Consider the following 15,840-nt stretch of genomic DNA (forward strand, 5'->3'; position numbering starts at 1 on the left):
AAAGGTACCTGAGTATATGATTATGAGTAGAAACCTAGGGGACAGAATCAGGTGTTGGCAGCTTCTTCATTTCCATTTGTGTGCAGATTTTTAATATAAATGCAGGGTATAAACTATTAATGCAAGCAAAATGTCTTAGTGACCACATCTCAACAGCTCAACTTTGTAACAATTATAAAGAAACCAAATATGCACACAATATAAAGTTGAGCCTACAACTGACTAAAACCAGGGAAGGCACGGTGGGGCATAGGAACAGTGACCAGTGGGACTCCAAAGTCCTTCTATTGTCCCCAAATGGAAGGCCAAGCCCAAAAAGCTTCACAAGACTCAGATAATTCAGAGACCCCTCCCCCCGCCCCGAGTGCTGCTGATTGATGTGGGGCTGGACTGGGATGAGAGACGATAGTGGGGAGACCCAGGGGATATTCCAAAAGGTGATTTACTATCCCACCGGTAAGACAGGGAGAATGGAGCAGAAGAAAAATTGAACGTCTGAAAGATGAATATACTGAATTAACTATGCTTTTTCTTGTTTTGGGTTCCTTGAAACGGTCTTACGATGTAGCCCAATCGACATCAATCTCCCAAGTGATGAGATCAGAGGCTTGTACCACAACATCAGACTCTGAAATACTCTCATGAAGAAGTAAGTTAAAACTGAATCCACTGAACTAGATGGATAGAAAGGTACTAAATGTTCCTTTCTCTCAAAATTCATACATTGGAGGCCTAAGGTGACGGTTGGAGGTAAGGCGTTCAGGGAGTGATTAGCTGGTGAGGATGGAGTCCGTGTGATTGGAATTTAGAGTCCTTGGGAATTAGCGAGGCCCTCCCACCAAGTGAAGCCACAGTGAGAAAGCACCATTCTATGAGCCAGAAAATGGGCCCTCACCAGACACTGAAATAACCAGAGCCTGGACCTCGGGCTTGCAACCTGCAGAACCGCTTTGCAGTGAGTTTCTGATGCTTATCCACTAGCCAGTCCGTGGCATTGTGTTACAGTAATTCAGGCGGCTAAGACCAGTCTAATTGGGCCATCAGAGAAAGCTTGAAAAGTCAGGCAACTCGATTCTTGGACAAATCAGCTTCATAGACAGATTCACAGACAGGCGAGCAGGAGAGTGTTTTATAGGTTAAAAATTGACCTGAGTTACCAAATGCAACGTTGATTCCTCGATTAGGACAACTTGGTTTGAGTAAATCACCATAAAAGAATTTCAAAACAACTGACTCTACCCAACGGTAGAGTTATAACTACATAGGGGAAGATTCTTATTTATGAAGAGACCCATATTGAAGAATTTATGGACAAATGCTATTTTTCTTAAGAAAACTGAAAATATTTAATCCAAAAGCAATGGCATAAACATTATAAAATGTTATAAAATATAGCCAAGACTATGGAGGTCAATAAATTCTACTGGAAAGCTATAAATTTTCATATATTTTTTTATTTTTTTATTTTATTTAACTTCATGTACATATTTATGTGGGCGTTGTGTATTGTGAGTGCAGCCATGTACTATCCCAACCACGATTTTTAATTTTTTACACTTGTTTATTATGTACGTATGTGAGTACACACACGTGCGTACAACTACCACAATGTCCACGTGGCAGTCAAAGGTTCTCTGCTGCCACATGGATTCTAGGAATCAAACTCAGATGCAAGAATTGTATATGCTGAGTATCTTTCGGGCTCCATACTCATAACTCTATCCTAGAAATGTTCAAATCCTAAGTTATACATGAGCGTAAGATACATCAGCTTAAAGCTTATGAGCTATAAGTAAATATATATTATATATATTTTATATTATATTTTATATATATATAAAATCTGTTCATCATTTAGAAATGTAATAATCCTGGTCCCCTCCAGCAATTATATTAACAACTACCAAATACAGCTTTTCTTAGAAAACCTCCTTGTAAGATTAATTATCTTAGTCAGTTTTCTATTGCTGTAAAGAGGCATCATGACCACAGCAATTCTTATAAAAGAAAGGGTTGAATTGGGGCCCGGCTTACAGTTTCAGAGGCTTAGTCCATGATCACCGAGGCAGGAAGCATGGAGGCCCACAGGCAGACACGGTGCTGGAGAAGTAGTAAGAATTCCACACCCTGATCCAGAGGCAGCAGATGAGAGACACTGGGACTGGCAGGGGCTTTTGAAACCTCAAAGCTCCACCCCCAGTGACACACTTTCTCCAACAAGCCACACACACCTCCTAATCCTTTTAAAAAGCTCTCCTCCTTGGTGACTAAGCATTCAACTATATGAGCCTATGGGGGCCACTCTTATTCAAACCACCACATTCACTTTTCAATCAAAACCAAACTTTTTCCAGATAGAGGAATGATAGGCCACTCGATGACCAGACTTTCCAGTTCAGAGAGAATACATTCTAGTTTGTTACTTGTGTATCCTGGTTATGAACATCCAGTCAGGAATATATTTTAAAGGCTTTAGAAATGCAGGTCCATCAGCCCTCAGCCTCCTGTAGCCTTAGGTTAGAAGGCAAGTGAGTCTGCATCCATTTTCAGTCACACAAGGACCAATAATGCCACTGTTCTCTAGTCCTGCCAAACCACATCTTCCCTAGAGTCAACCCTCTGACTATTCACCTCAGAACAAGTCTCTTGGAAGGTGAGGAAGAAATGAAGAGGAGACTGATCCAAGCCACTGCTTGAGATGCAAATCAACAACCATCTTCAATAACTATTGTGACCCACAATAAATCCTCTCAGACCCTGACAGAGAGTGTGGAGGAGGGTGAGCAGCGTTACAGTACTCCCAGAGCTCATTATCCTCCATCAATGCCCAGGAATAGCTTTGTCAGACAAGAGGGAAAGAGCATTTGTCAATCTCTCACCAAGCCCAGACTCCAGCCAACATTCATCAACCCCAGGTGAAGAGCCGAAGTTAAATACCAGTCTGGAATCCACTCTAAAGCGTCTGGGACTATTTCCCATGATTGCTTTTGGGATATTAAAAAAACGAAGTAACAACAACAAAAGCCTCACAAAACACCTTTCCCCCTATTCCATTCCTAAAACCCGGAAAAGAGAAAAATCACAGTAGGAAACGTGAAGCATGGACGATTGTAGTGAAGAAACACTAAGGAGAAATGAAAACAGAGGGGGTGGGGTGGGAGTGGGGGAGGGGGAGGGATGGCCAGACTCCACAGGACAGGTAACCTATCGGCTTTCACTTTTAAAGATGTACATCTGCAAGAGATTTCACTCAAGGGAAAGTTCCATGGGTGTAAATCTGATCGCGTTCACCAAGCTCAAGTGACCTTTTGAAACCATATTTCCTACAGATAATTCGGAGACCCCTAAAGTTTGCTAATTACACGTTTTGGTAACTGGATTTAGGGCTAAACAGGGACAAGGTTGGGAGAGCAGAACGTATTTACCATTTACGGAGGTTTGAGGGTAGGGGTGCTTCTCTCTGTAGGGTACGGAAGAGGGAGCAGACAGAAAGAAACTCAAGGTCTGAGAAACCAGGTAGCAGAAAAAAATGCGGAGGTCTTAGGAGAAGGGAGAGGAAGTGAGGATGCGTTAAGAATGCTACTGCGAGTCTCACTTACACCCTTTAGAGAAAGGCCTCCTGGAAACTAGACAGCCCAGGTTGCAAAGCCCTCAAACCATCCAACCCGTCCCCGTCCCAGTCAAAGTCACCACTAAAGAACCACTTGGTTAGAGTGATGCACTGGGGTCCACTCTTGCCAAATAGCACGTGGTTCAATGCTGGAGTGTGTGCGCACAGGTAATTGTTAAATTTGACAGCTACAATTTGGGGAGAGAGAGGATTATGGTAATAATAGTAATAATAATAATAATAATAATAATAATAATAATAATAATAATAATAATAATATACCAGGGTGGGAGAGCATGTTGGCAAAAGTCTGTGTAGGGAGGTGGGCAATAAACCGGTTGGAGGAACATGGGAAGCCCAAAGCTGCAAAGCAGAGGAAAATGAAGAGGAAGGGAATACAGCAGAAAGTACAACAGGTGCGGGAGAAGCCTAGGTTCCAGCCCAGGGGCTTTGAGAAGAACAACCCCCCTTTAAGGCCAGTGTCCCAGTGTGTCTAGTGGCTGCCAGTGCACCGGTATGGGAAGCTGGAAAGAGCACAAGGGAGGTGGCTGGGGTGTGGAGACCCGCAAACCTGGCATGAGTCACTCACCCCGTTGGCCGCAGCCATCTGCACCACGATCTCAGTGGCCGTCCTGCTGAAGTACCTGCCATCGCTACCCACCACCATCGTGCAACCCTGCCTGTCGCGCAGGTCAATGGACGACAGCACACTCTGGATGAAGTTGGGCAGGTAGTTGCGCTGGCCCTCAAAGAGTCCTGTGGGCCGCCGCAGCCCGCCGCCACCGGTCGGCCGCTGGTCCTCATAGGGCGCTGTGGGCACGGTCAGCACCGGGATGGGGCTCCCCTCCATGGCGCCGCTGGCCGGTCCTGCCGTGGCTGCGGGAGCCTCGGGGATCTGCCGCCCTCCCGGGCCCCTGAGGTCTGGCCTTGCTCCCGGCTCCGCCTTGCGCCCTCCCCGCCCCTTCCCACCCTCCCGCTGCTACTCTCAGATTGTCCCCTCAACGTCCGGGAGTGGAGTCTGCCTCCACCTTCAGATAGTTTTCTGCAGCCCAGCTCCTTCTGAGAGGATCGCCCAGCTGCCCTCAAAATCCTTTCCCCGGCTCGCCCTGACTTTCCGAGTGTCCCAAAACCAGGCTCTAAGACCACCTCCTATGTCCCCAACCACACCATACACTTGAGTTCAGTGCCGGGGACTCAGCCTTCCAGCTACTCTGGAGGCCCACTCTTCACTAGAAGACAATCTTAAGACTGGAGTCTGAGCTAGCCAGGGGCCTAACCCACAGCCCTCTCTCCCCACACCCTGAGAGTCAGTTTAGTTTCTCTCCCTAGTAAGGACAGAGAGGGAGGTGGAAGGGGGCTAAAACCTTTTGCCATCAGAGAACAGCCCTAGCCAAAAATAACCCTGGAAAGGAGAGCTGAGAATTGTTAGGCTCTGCCAGACATGAAACTGAAGGCTGGGCAGTGTGTGTGTGTGTGTGTGTGTCTGTGTGTGTGTGTGTGTGTCTGTGTGTGTGTGTCTGTGTGTCTGTGTGTGTGTGTCTGTGTGTGTGTGTCTATGTGTGTGTCTGTCTGTCTGTGTGTGTGTCTGTGTGTGTGTCTGTATGTCTGTGTGTGTCTGTGTGTATGTGTCTATGTGTGTGTTTGTGTGTCTGTGAATCTGTGTGTCTGTGTGTATCTGTGTCTCTGTGTGTGTCTGTGTGTGTGTGTCTCTGTGTGTGTCTGTCTGTCTGTGTGTGTGTCTGTGTGTGTGTCTGTATGTCTGTGTGTGTCTGTGTGTGTGTCTGTGTGTGTGTGTCTGTGTGTCTGTGTATCTGTGTGTCTGTGTGTATCTGTGTCTATGTGTGTGTCTGTCTGTCTGTCTGTGTGTGTGTCTGTGTGTGTGTCTGTATGTCTGTGTGTGTCTGTGTATATGTGTCTATGTGTGTGTCTGTGTGTCTGTGTATCTGTGTGTCTGTGTGTATGTGTCTATGTGTGTATCTGTGTCTGTGTGTATCTGTGTCTCTGTGTGTGTCTGTGTGTGTGTGTGTGTGTGTGTCTCTGTGTGTGTACTCAGCAGGAATACTTGTTGTAGGGAATCATATCCTGTCAGCCCCTTTAGTCCCCAGGACCTACCATAGCATCTCTCCGGATGGGAGCTTTTTTTCTTTTCATTGTAATTGCAATAAACATGCATTTTCTTATTCTTGTCCTTCCTACACATCTGCTTAGAAGCTGGCTCCCTTCACACTGCGTCTGTCCACACTACTGAACTCGTTACTGGATAAAGCACCTTCTGCCCACCAGGAATGAAGGAAGGAAACCAACTGAAGCTAAGGTGAGGTACCCCCACCCCCACCCCCACCCCCACTGTGCTTGGCCCTTTTGCCTGAAGCCTTTCATTCCGATCCTCCTCAAACCTAAAACCAGGAAAATCTTCATCTAGAGAGGAGTGAAGAGGGAGGGAATAAAAGGGGGAACAGGACTAAGCTTGGCACACAGCTGTGATCCCAGACCATCTACAGTGCATGGAGAGAGAGAGGTCAAAGCAGACGAAGGCCTCAGCAGCAGCACGGGACTAGAGTGCTTTCTAAGAGTCAAGGCAATGGGAAGGGAGGGACAGGAAGGCAGGCCAGCTTCATAACCACAGCTGGTGACATGTCCTAGTGGGCAGAGATAAAACCCAGTCCTAGTCTCGAGGACTGGATGCCGCTAAACTGAACTCAGACCTTCTATAGAAGGTGAGTGAGGAGAAATGGGACGCTCTCTGGCCTAGAGACGCCTCTCAGCCTTCTCTGAGTCCCAAGAGATCAGCACCATCTGGAAGTCTTGGCGTGAAACAGGAGCACCTGTGTTCCCTTTCTTCTTCTGTAGCTCCTTCCTGTCAAGACAGCACCAACCACCGTCTTTACACCAAGCATAGACCAAACTCAGCAAGGCTGGTGTTTCCCCAGTGAGATCCTGGGGTAAAGCAACTGTTGAAAGCCTTCATCCCCATTCCATGCTTATAGAACCACAGAGCACGTTCGTGCCTTGAAGACACTGGAGGCTCCACCCTAAAGAACCTGCTTTAACTTCAGCGTGGCGTTTCCGAGTCTTATTTAACCTTGGGGTTCATTTCTGAATCACCAATGAACAGATCAAAGATGAGAGCGTTCCACAAGACGTTCTACGTCTCTGGGTCCCTTCCGATTACATCATCCTGCTTTCTTTTTTGAACCATTAACATATTAATCTCATCCACATTCCAATTAGGAGCTTGTCAAAATTATAGGAAAGGCAGCACGTAAAGCTGGCAGGCTCAAAACAGAATCTAGGTGTGTCCCTGCATGCTGGTAATCCCAGCTGCAGGCCGGGCTTCATCGGAAGCCCTAGGAGACAGTGTGAAAAAGATCAGATTCCGTTAGATTAGAACATGAAGAGCTTCAAGGAGACTACTTCATCGAATTTTAAAATGTTCTTACTCTGTGTCTCTTGACGGTTCAATCCGGGACACTGGGAAATCGATCTGTGTCCTTAGGGGTAGGGGTAGTGGGGCCGCTCTTTAGGAATCACTAAATTGAAATGAAATCATTAACTTTACAAAGTCCATAGATTTTGCAACTCAGTTAATTAACAGTAAGTGCTTTTCACACTGGGCCAAGTGCAGACAACTGTAGGAAATCAAGACCTATGTTCATTTTTCTCGTTGACTTCTGCTGGCCTCCAAAGACTTATGGACGGCCCTTAAATAGTCTAGGTATCCTGTGGCTACCTCCAAAATCAAACTGCTAGAGAGCTGGATCTCTTTTTTAAACATTTCCATGTGTTTATGTACTGTACTGTGCATGTAGGCGCATGCATGAAGGTCACATCTGAAGGTCAGAGAACAATGTCCGAGAATCTGGTCACTTCTTCTACCAGTATTGAACTTAGGTATCAAGGCTTGGCAGCAAGCACCTTTATCTGCTGAGCCATCTTGCTGACCCCCTAAATTTCTTTTTACACTTTGAGCTGTTGGCTCCTTATGCATTGTAATTTACAGGGCATGTATGGGCCAGTAAATGTGCGTATTGTTCATTAGCATTAATTCCCTAATTTATGTTATTGTACTTGACATGGGGCTAAAAGGTTAAACTTGGGCACTCAGAATACAAAGAATAAGAACCTGACGGGCATGGAATAGTTCGGTTAATCACTACTATTTTAGTAATAATGTCTGACCAATGATAATAATCACAGACTTATTTTACAGCAGTAAGAGCCGCAAACCAGGGACTGTACCAACCATGCACATAAGGCCGCCAACCCTGAGAGGTAGGTGTTTGCACTCAACAGGCACAGAAACTGAACAGCTGAGCCTGCATGGGTAGTTGTGGCTGGAGAAATAAAGACAGGGCTGTGAGGACACTGAGAGCAGTGTGCCAGCATTTGCAAGGCCCGTGTATGAAGCTCACCATTATAGTTCTTATGTTGTGGCCTCATTGTAAAGGTCTGGAGGCAGATGTGGGTTCCATTGGAATCCCCTCTGAGCTCTATCATTTGTTGGGGGAAAGAAGGCTTAGTTGGAAGATGTATTTTTGGTGTCTCCCCAACAGAGTGTCCAGGAAAGCTAGAAAAAGGATGTGTGCTTCCATGGAGAATGGCCCTGGGACATTTCCCACTTGCTTTTCTGCCTCCTCTTGGCCTGGACTTTTGGCATTTCTCTGCTCTCAGGGCCAGTGCGTCAGCCGCGTGTTTTGAGCATTCCCTGTGTGCTCAGAAATGGACAGTGACTCAGTGGGAATATATAACAACTGTAGGCCAAATACATCTGGGCTTCCCTGAAGCCAGGGGAGCAGGGAGGGGAGAAAAGAACGTAAAATCTAAAATCTCACACATGTCTAGATGTATTTAGGCACTCTATAAAATCGGTTTCCTGCCCCAACCTACCACAACTTCAGCCCAGCCTCTATCTAAGCAAGAGGTCATATCCAGGGCTCATACAAGCTTTGCTAGCAGAACCATGGAACAGATACCCCTGGCCCAAGGGTATCTGCCTTCCCACAGGGAGAAGATACCAGCTTCACCTTCTTTAACCTAAATGTATCTGGTTTGCTTAGGAAAAGAGTCAGGCTAGCTTTGTGACCACCCCTGGTAATTCCCCCTCCCATGTCCTCAGTGGACAGGGATAAAACTTGGTTCTGACCTTGGGCTGGTCACCCCTTGTTATGGAGGTCTCCTCCGCACCCAGTCTGCTTTCTAGCAATGTGGTCCTTGACCTTTATCTCCAACTATCAGTGATCTGGAGCCAATGGATATCTTCAAGAACATCCTCTCTCTTGGCTATTGAGGCTTTTCTCATAAACACTAAGAAGTCATATTCCTAGACTGAATTTTTCTCAAAATTCAGAAACCCAAATCAAATTCAAATGGCAGATGAAAACTCCAAAATAGTAACATGTTCCCTTTGTTTGGAGGAGGTGGAGGAGGAGGAGGAGGAAGAGGAGGAGGAGGAGGAGGAGGAAGAGAAGGAGGAGGAGAAGGAGAAGGAGGAGAAGGAGGATGAGGAGGAGAAGGAGGAGGAGGAGAAGGAGGAGGAACAGGAGGAGGAGGAACAGGAGGAGCAGGAGAAGCAGGAGGAGAAGGAGGAGGAGGAGGAGGAGGAGGAGGAGGAAAAGAAGAAGAAGAAGAAGAAGAAGAAGAAGAAGAAGAAGAAGAAGAAGAAGAAGAAGAAGAAGAAGAAGAAGAAGAAGAAAGTGATTTTTTTTCCTCATCTCTAGTTCTCTGTTTCCATAAACTCATCACCTGCTCAGGTTACACAGCTCACAGGCCTCCTCTAGAAGTTCACTGGGAAAGGCCCCAATTACAGTGGTTCTACTCCATCATTCTACATTCCTGACCATATGGGGAGCAGGGAGGACTCAGGGGGAACTCCTGGCTTATAGATTTTCTTACTGTCTCAGGAATTTAAAGACTGGGATCCAGGCATGTGGAAGCCGGGGCCATTGTGGTTTATCCATGCCAAAGACAAGGACAAGAGGGTTGAATCTCAGCTACCTGCTGCTCTTGTCTACGGAGCAGCTGCCTTTCCTGATCATGAAGTACTTATGTGTGCCTCATTGAATCCCTCCGTGGTTTGAACCAGAGGAATCCCTTTCTGTTGTTTTTAATCAAAAGAACCCTAGTTGATGCTCATTATTCCATGGCCCCAGTGCCGTTTAATTTTCCAAAAGAATGGAAAATGCCTTCCTGATTTGTAAAAGTAGCATGTGAGACCATTTACAATAGTAAAAGTGTACAAGCACACAATGGAATGAATACTCTGTGTAGCTTCTCAAGCACACGTCTGCAGTGTACATGGCAATCACAGAGTGTGTGGTTGCCATGGTTGCCTTTTGATGCAATGAACATTCATGTCCAAATCAGAGTGCTTTGCTGGGAAGAGGAAATGGCCCAAGAAGAGGTATAGAAGAGACTCAACAGTCACAATGCTGCCTAATTTTTAGGGAACTGTATAGCCAGGCTTAAGAATGTTATTCTACCATATTTATCAGATGTATACATGCACACACATATTTTAAACATAAAAAAGTAGATTATACATTCCTAGGTACAAAAACCCTACCAAGGGGACTGGAGAGATGACTCAGGAATTTAGAGCATTGACCGCTCTGCTCTTCCAGAAGACCAGGGTTTGATTCCCAGCACCCATATGAAGGCTCACAACCATCTGTAATTGGCGTTCCAAGGGATCTGCTGCCCTCTTCTGGCCTCCTGGAGCACTGCATGTATGTGGTACACATGTTGATGTGCAGGCAAAATACCCACACACACACACACACACACACACACACACACACACAAAACCTACTAAGACTTTATCACTAAGAAATAAAATGACTGAATAGACCAATAATGGGTGAAGAGATTGGTTCAGTAACAGAATTCTCCTATCTAAGAAAAGACCAAGACCTGACAGTTTCATGGTTAAAATTCACCAAACATTTAAATTAATCTTTCTCAGACTTGTAAGAAGTGCTCAGCATTACCCTGTCAGCAAAGCCAAACAAGGACACTCACAAGAAGGGAAATGACAGGACAGTATTAGTGCTAAACACAGATGAGAAAATGGCCTAGCCAAATACTCACGGCAGGTCAAGTTCAGCAGCATGAGAGAAGAGTCACCACAACCAAGTGGGACCTACACCTGGAGTGCAAGGGCAGCTCAACTAATACAAAGTGACAAACTAAAGGACGAAAGCCATGTGCTGCTTTGACACATGCAGAAAAATGACCTAGCAGCCCTCTGTGATGAAAATTCTTGATAGACTAAGCATAAAAGAAATATACCTCAACAAAAAGATATGGAAAACACATAGGTAACATCATATTCAATGGTGATGAATTGGAAGATTTCCCTTTATTTAATTAAGAGAAGTATGCCTGCTCTTGCCACTTTTATTCTACAGAATACTGGAAGGCCCCACTAGAGCAACTAGAGAAAATGGGGAAAGGAGGAGGGAGGGAGATAAAGAGGGAGGGAAGGAGGGAAGGAGAGAGGGAGGGAGGGGAGAAAGGAAGGGAGAGAAGGAAGGGAAGGAGAGAGGGAGAGGGAGAGAGGGAGGGAAGGAAGGAGGAGAGGAAGGGAGAGAAGAAGGAGAGGAAGGGAGGGAAGGAAGAAGAGGGAGGGAGGGAGGGAAGGAAAAGAAAGGCATCCATACAGGAAAAGTGGCATTGCCCCTGCTGATGGCATGGCTATTTTACAGGTGTTTATTTGTATGCATGTATGTCTGTGCACCACGTTTGTGCAGTGCCCCAGGAAGCCAGAAGAAGGTATCATATCCCTCTAGGACTATCCTTAAAGAGGGCTGGGAACCACCAAGTGGATGTTGAGAATGGAACCCCAGTTCTCTAGAAGAGCAGCCAATGCTCTCAGAGCCGTCTCTCCAGCCCCAGTAATGGCATGGTTCTGTTCCATACAGAAAGCACAAAAGGAACTCCAGAAACTCTACACACACAGAGGGGGTGGAGATTGATTAAATAACTCAGTAAAATTACAGGCCATAAAAATCAATCTACAAAACCTTTACTCTAATGATATTCAGCTGTTGGACATGAACATCCCAGAGGCCAGAGAAACCCAGAAGAGTGAAAACCTGTATGTAGCGCACTCAGGAATTGCAGGCCAAACGGCCTGTGTCTAAACAGGCTGTGTCGTTCCCTGGAGCCCATTGGGAGAGCCAGCAAGATATTTATACTCAAAAGGGAAAAGAAATGACAGGATGGAGGGAAAGCCTCCAGAATGGTGAGGCCTTACCTGGGAAAGCACTGGTGATTAACTCAAAGCAGTTTACAGTATCTGTTCCTGAGCCAAAGGTAAGACTGATGATTTCGATATTACATACACGACCAGAGAGATCTGTCACCGCTGGAGATGTGCGGCTGGGCTGAGCTCTCCATCTAACAAGAGAAGGTAATACTTTCAACACATGCGAGGATTTTTGTTTGTCTTGGCTTAGTATGAAGCCCATGGCCTCTAAACAGTGTTGAAGCACATGATGTGCCCAGTCCTACTCCCATGGTTCCCATTGTTCCCAAAGGATTTCAGCTCCACAGTGTCCGCCATGAACAACTTTCCTGCTGAAATCTGGTTTTCCTGGGTTGGCTATCCGGAGACAGAAGGCACAGATCTGGGAGGCCTTCCTATCAGAGCTGCTTCGGTTTAACTTGAAAAATCCCACATCCAGGTCCTAATGGCTAACGTCTGAACCACCAGGTCTTCCTGGAAGCAAGCGACTTCATGCTCCCTCGGTTCAATGTGCAGCCCACAGATTGCTTGCTGAGAAACGGAAGTCTTTGGGGAGAGCAACGTTCCACCAGCCTCTGATTTATCATACTCTGAAACAGCTGCAAAGATCTTCCTCTTCTCTGGGGTTAAAAAAAAAAAATCAAACTCTAATTGCTGAATCTCCTGATTTAAAAGGCTAATTCACCTCACCAAATGTTGGAAGGAAACTGAATGCCCCAGGTCATTTCCAGATCATTCCACACAAGAGACAGTGCATCTTAATTCTGAAAAGATAATGGTTCAAATATGTTTTCGTAGGTGCCCAATCAGTACAGTCCCATCACTAGTGCCATGGGATGTTGGCCACTGGCACCAGGGGTGGGTGAAACATGTTTGTCAGTTACATTGTCCCCTTAGCTTGATCTTCTATGAAAGACAGTAATGACAAGCCCGGTGTTGCCCACTGCTTTGAAATAAGCAAAATTTAAAAAACATTTGAGTTAGTATTGCGTTGTGCTGTTTTGAGACTGGGTGTCACTATAGTCTAGGCTATCAATTCTGCTTTAGCCTCCCAAGGGCTAAACAGCCAACACCTGTCACCATGCCTGACAGGAATCACAACATCAAGAGTAAAGTTCCTAAGCAGTGAGCTCCTGAGAAATGCTGTATTTCCATTGCCAACCCCATCTACAGCCAGAGTCCTAAAGTTCAACTGTCCTTTAGCATTTCAGAATCAAAAGATGGTTGTTAATAACGAAGGGAGGGAGAGAGGGAGGGAGGAAGGAAGGGTCCTTTAATGAGCTGTCAACTTTAGAAGACCATGAGAAGAGAAAATAAATCAATTTTCTGCCTGTAAAAGAAAAAATGAACAACTACATAGAACGCAAGTGCGCGCGTGCGTACACACACACACACACACACACACACACACACACACACACACACACATTTAAAAGCACTCTGTGGTTATTGTGCGTGTATAACAGCCCACGATGACCTCTCCTGATTTCTTCCCAAGGCAAATTCTCCTTTCTCTGTTCTCCTGCACCGTGTCAGCCTACTTCTTCAATTTTATTTTATATGGCAATGATCAGTCCACATTCTGTGACTTGTAGCTCTCCTCATAACGCCCCACCCCATCCCACTTATGTTTCTGAAGGCCGACGCTGGTGCACGCTAACTTCAGACCCACCAACTTCAAACAGAGGAGCAACGGAGAAGACAGCAGTACGTCATTCCGAAGTCTTTATTGCATCTGAGAGATGCCTCAGGTTTCCATGCAGAAGGAGCACTGGCTGTCTGTACTCTGTGAAAAGAGAGCATCGTGTGAAAAAGAAAGTGGGGTTCTATCAACATTAGACCATCCTCTTGGCTCCAGTGGAGAAAATGGTCAAACAGCGCCACCTAACGCAGAAGCCAAGAAGTACAACAGTCTTGTGTGTCCGCCAGGAGAAACCAGAGACCAACTGACCACCCTCTCCCCTCAGTATCTGCCTAAAGTGTGCCTGTGACAGGGAGGCTGTGTGATTTGCTTGTCATCACTTGAGAGGAACACAGATTCTAGGATATATTAAGGAGGAAATATTAGATCTGGCTCTCCTAAACAATGGGAGAAACTACATGTTAAGAAAAGTATTTTTTTCCTGTCCAAGGGTCCCAACATCCAAAATGATAGCCTAGGGAATCCTGCCTTACATCTGGAGCGAGAAACAGGCATTGCTTCTTTGTAATCAAGGCACCACACAAGACTCAAAGCAAGCCCAGACTTTAGGAGCTGCCTCTTTCGATTCCTAACTAGTTTCTTTTCAGAATCTTCTGATTAAAAGGGAACATAGCACAAAGAAAATTTCCCCTTAGTGGCATGCATGCGTTTACTGGCAGAATCGTTCCCACAGTGGACAGCAGTGACCTCTGGCTTCCTTCTCTTCTCTTCTCTTCTCTTCTCTTCTCCTTTTCCTTCCCCTTCCCCTTCTTCCTCTCTCTCTCTCTCTCTCTCTCTCTCTCTCTCTCTCTCTCTTTCCCCCTCTCTCTCTCCCTCCCCTCCCCCTCTCTCCCTTCTCCCCCTCCCTCTCCCTCTCCCTTTCCTCCACCTCCTTAAGGTTAGTGTAAAACAGATCTCCACCCTCTCTGCAGACAACAGCCTTCCATTAAGCCTCCTGCCCACCCAGGCCCCGCCTCTAAGCCAGCCAAAGTGGGAAAAGTCAAACAGTCACTATCACCTTTCAGATCCTGACCCCACAGTTAACAACAGAAATCTTAGTCCTTTGCTATATATGAAAGGCAAGAGTTTAAGTCCTTCTTTTAATGGAATCCTTGTTGAAATGCACCAGCTACCGATGCTGGCTTCATTTTCCCTGGGAGGAGCTTTTTGAATAACTCAAACCAAAGAGAAGACCATGCACGCATTCTTGCTAAGTTCCAATAAAGTTTTATTGTTCATTTTGTGTCATGAATTTTGGGTCTTCGGCTTCAGAGCTTAGCTACACTGCCAGTGGCCCTTCCCACCTGCTGTCTACCAGATAGCCCATGTCCATCAGCTCAGCAGTCACTACATGTCGAAGATTACCCAAGGGACACTTACCCAAGCCACAGCACACCCCCTTCTCAAGTTCAAACTTCACAGAAACTAAAATGCCATGCCAAAAGAGAGGATACTGACTACCAATCCTAAAAACGGACGTGCAGAACTACTGAGGCCTGTGGGATTAAGAGGTCCCAAGTCCCAGGACCACAAAGTCTAAAGTGTTCTACACTCCTGAACTCTTTTGTGAACTCTCATAAAAATCCTTATTTTGAATCAGAATCTGTGACTACCTTCTTATTTGTCCACTGAGTTTATTCACCGCCACAAGGTACCTCACCACACGGTGACGATTTTGCTAGTTCAGAAATTCAGTGTGGGCATGAGTGAAGGAACATTCTCTGTGGCGAGTAAACTTGGGCTGTCATTGAGCCATCTCCCTAGCCCTAAAAGATACACTTAAATCATTTGTGTGTGTGTGTGTGTGTGTGTGTGTGTGTGTGTGTGTGCGCGCACACGCACCACAAGGTGCTTATGAACTCAGGCATTCTACTGTCTCCTCATTATGATTTGTGCATAAGTCAGTCAGGCTGGGCCCTGTTTTCTCAGTTTATTAATGTGCTGACCTTTCCTCCCATACTGATAGAGAAAATATTAAACTTGCACTTAGTTTGTTCATGATTATTTCATGATTTCTTGCTTCCTTGGCTTTGCTGCTGCTGCTGTTAACATAAATTATTTATTTTTGTCTTTCATCCTCAGTGACCAAAACAATACCTAGTAGAGAATAAGTACACATGGAATAAGAGTTTTTTTTAAAAATGATGATCCCAGTAATATAGCATGTGAATGTGGCAGAAGGCTGCCCCTAAGTGACTAGCATAGGATATCATCGGCCAATCAGATCTGAGGGCTCTTCTGTCCCTTCCCTCTGTCTTGGCTTTCTCAGCCCTGTGTGTCTGCTTTCTCAGCATTTGCAAAACT

The 15,840-nt window shown here is 45.7% G+C and overlaps 1 protein-coding gene and 1 long non-coding RNA gene across 3 annotated transcripts in view; one reads left to right on the forward strand and one right to left on the reverse strand.

The window, feature by feature from the left end:
• Window positions 1–4,507, reverse strand: part of Pgm5 (phosphoglucomutase 5) — a 187,773-nt gene extending 183,266 nt beyond the window's left edge. The window contains 1 exon segment of one of the 2 annotated variants that reach the window (NM_001191953.3): window positions 4,200–4,507. In NM_001191953.3, coding sequence (NP_001178882.1) covers window positions 4,200–4,460 — 261 coding nt within the window. In that variant the 5' untranslated portion in view covers window positions 4,461–4,507. 2 annotated transcript variants of the gene reach the window in all.
• Window positions 4,508–5,044: 537 nt separating this feature from the next.
• Window positions 5,045–15,539, forward strand: LOC147997082 (uncharacterized). The gene is made up of 3 exons (XR_015653116.1): window positions 5,045–5,924; window positions 7,821–7,882; window positions 13,495–15,539. It is a non-coding gene; the product is annotated as an uncharacterized LOC147997082 (long non-coding RNA).
• The last annotated feature ends 301 nt before the right edge of the window (window positions 15,540–15,840 follow it).

Source organism: Rattus norvegicus, chromosome 1 (assembly GCF_021556685.1).
Source record: "Rattus norvegicus strain SHRSP/BbbUtx chromosome 1, alternate assembly SHRSP_T2T, whole genome shotgun sequence".
NCBI classification, from domain to species: domain Eukaryota; kingdom Metazoa; phylum Chordata; class Mammalia; order Rodentia; family Muridae; genus Rattus; species Rattus norvegicus.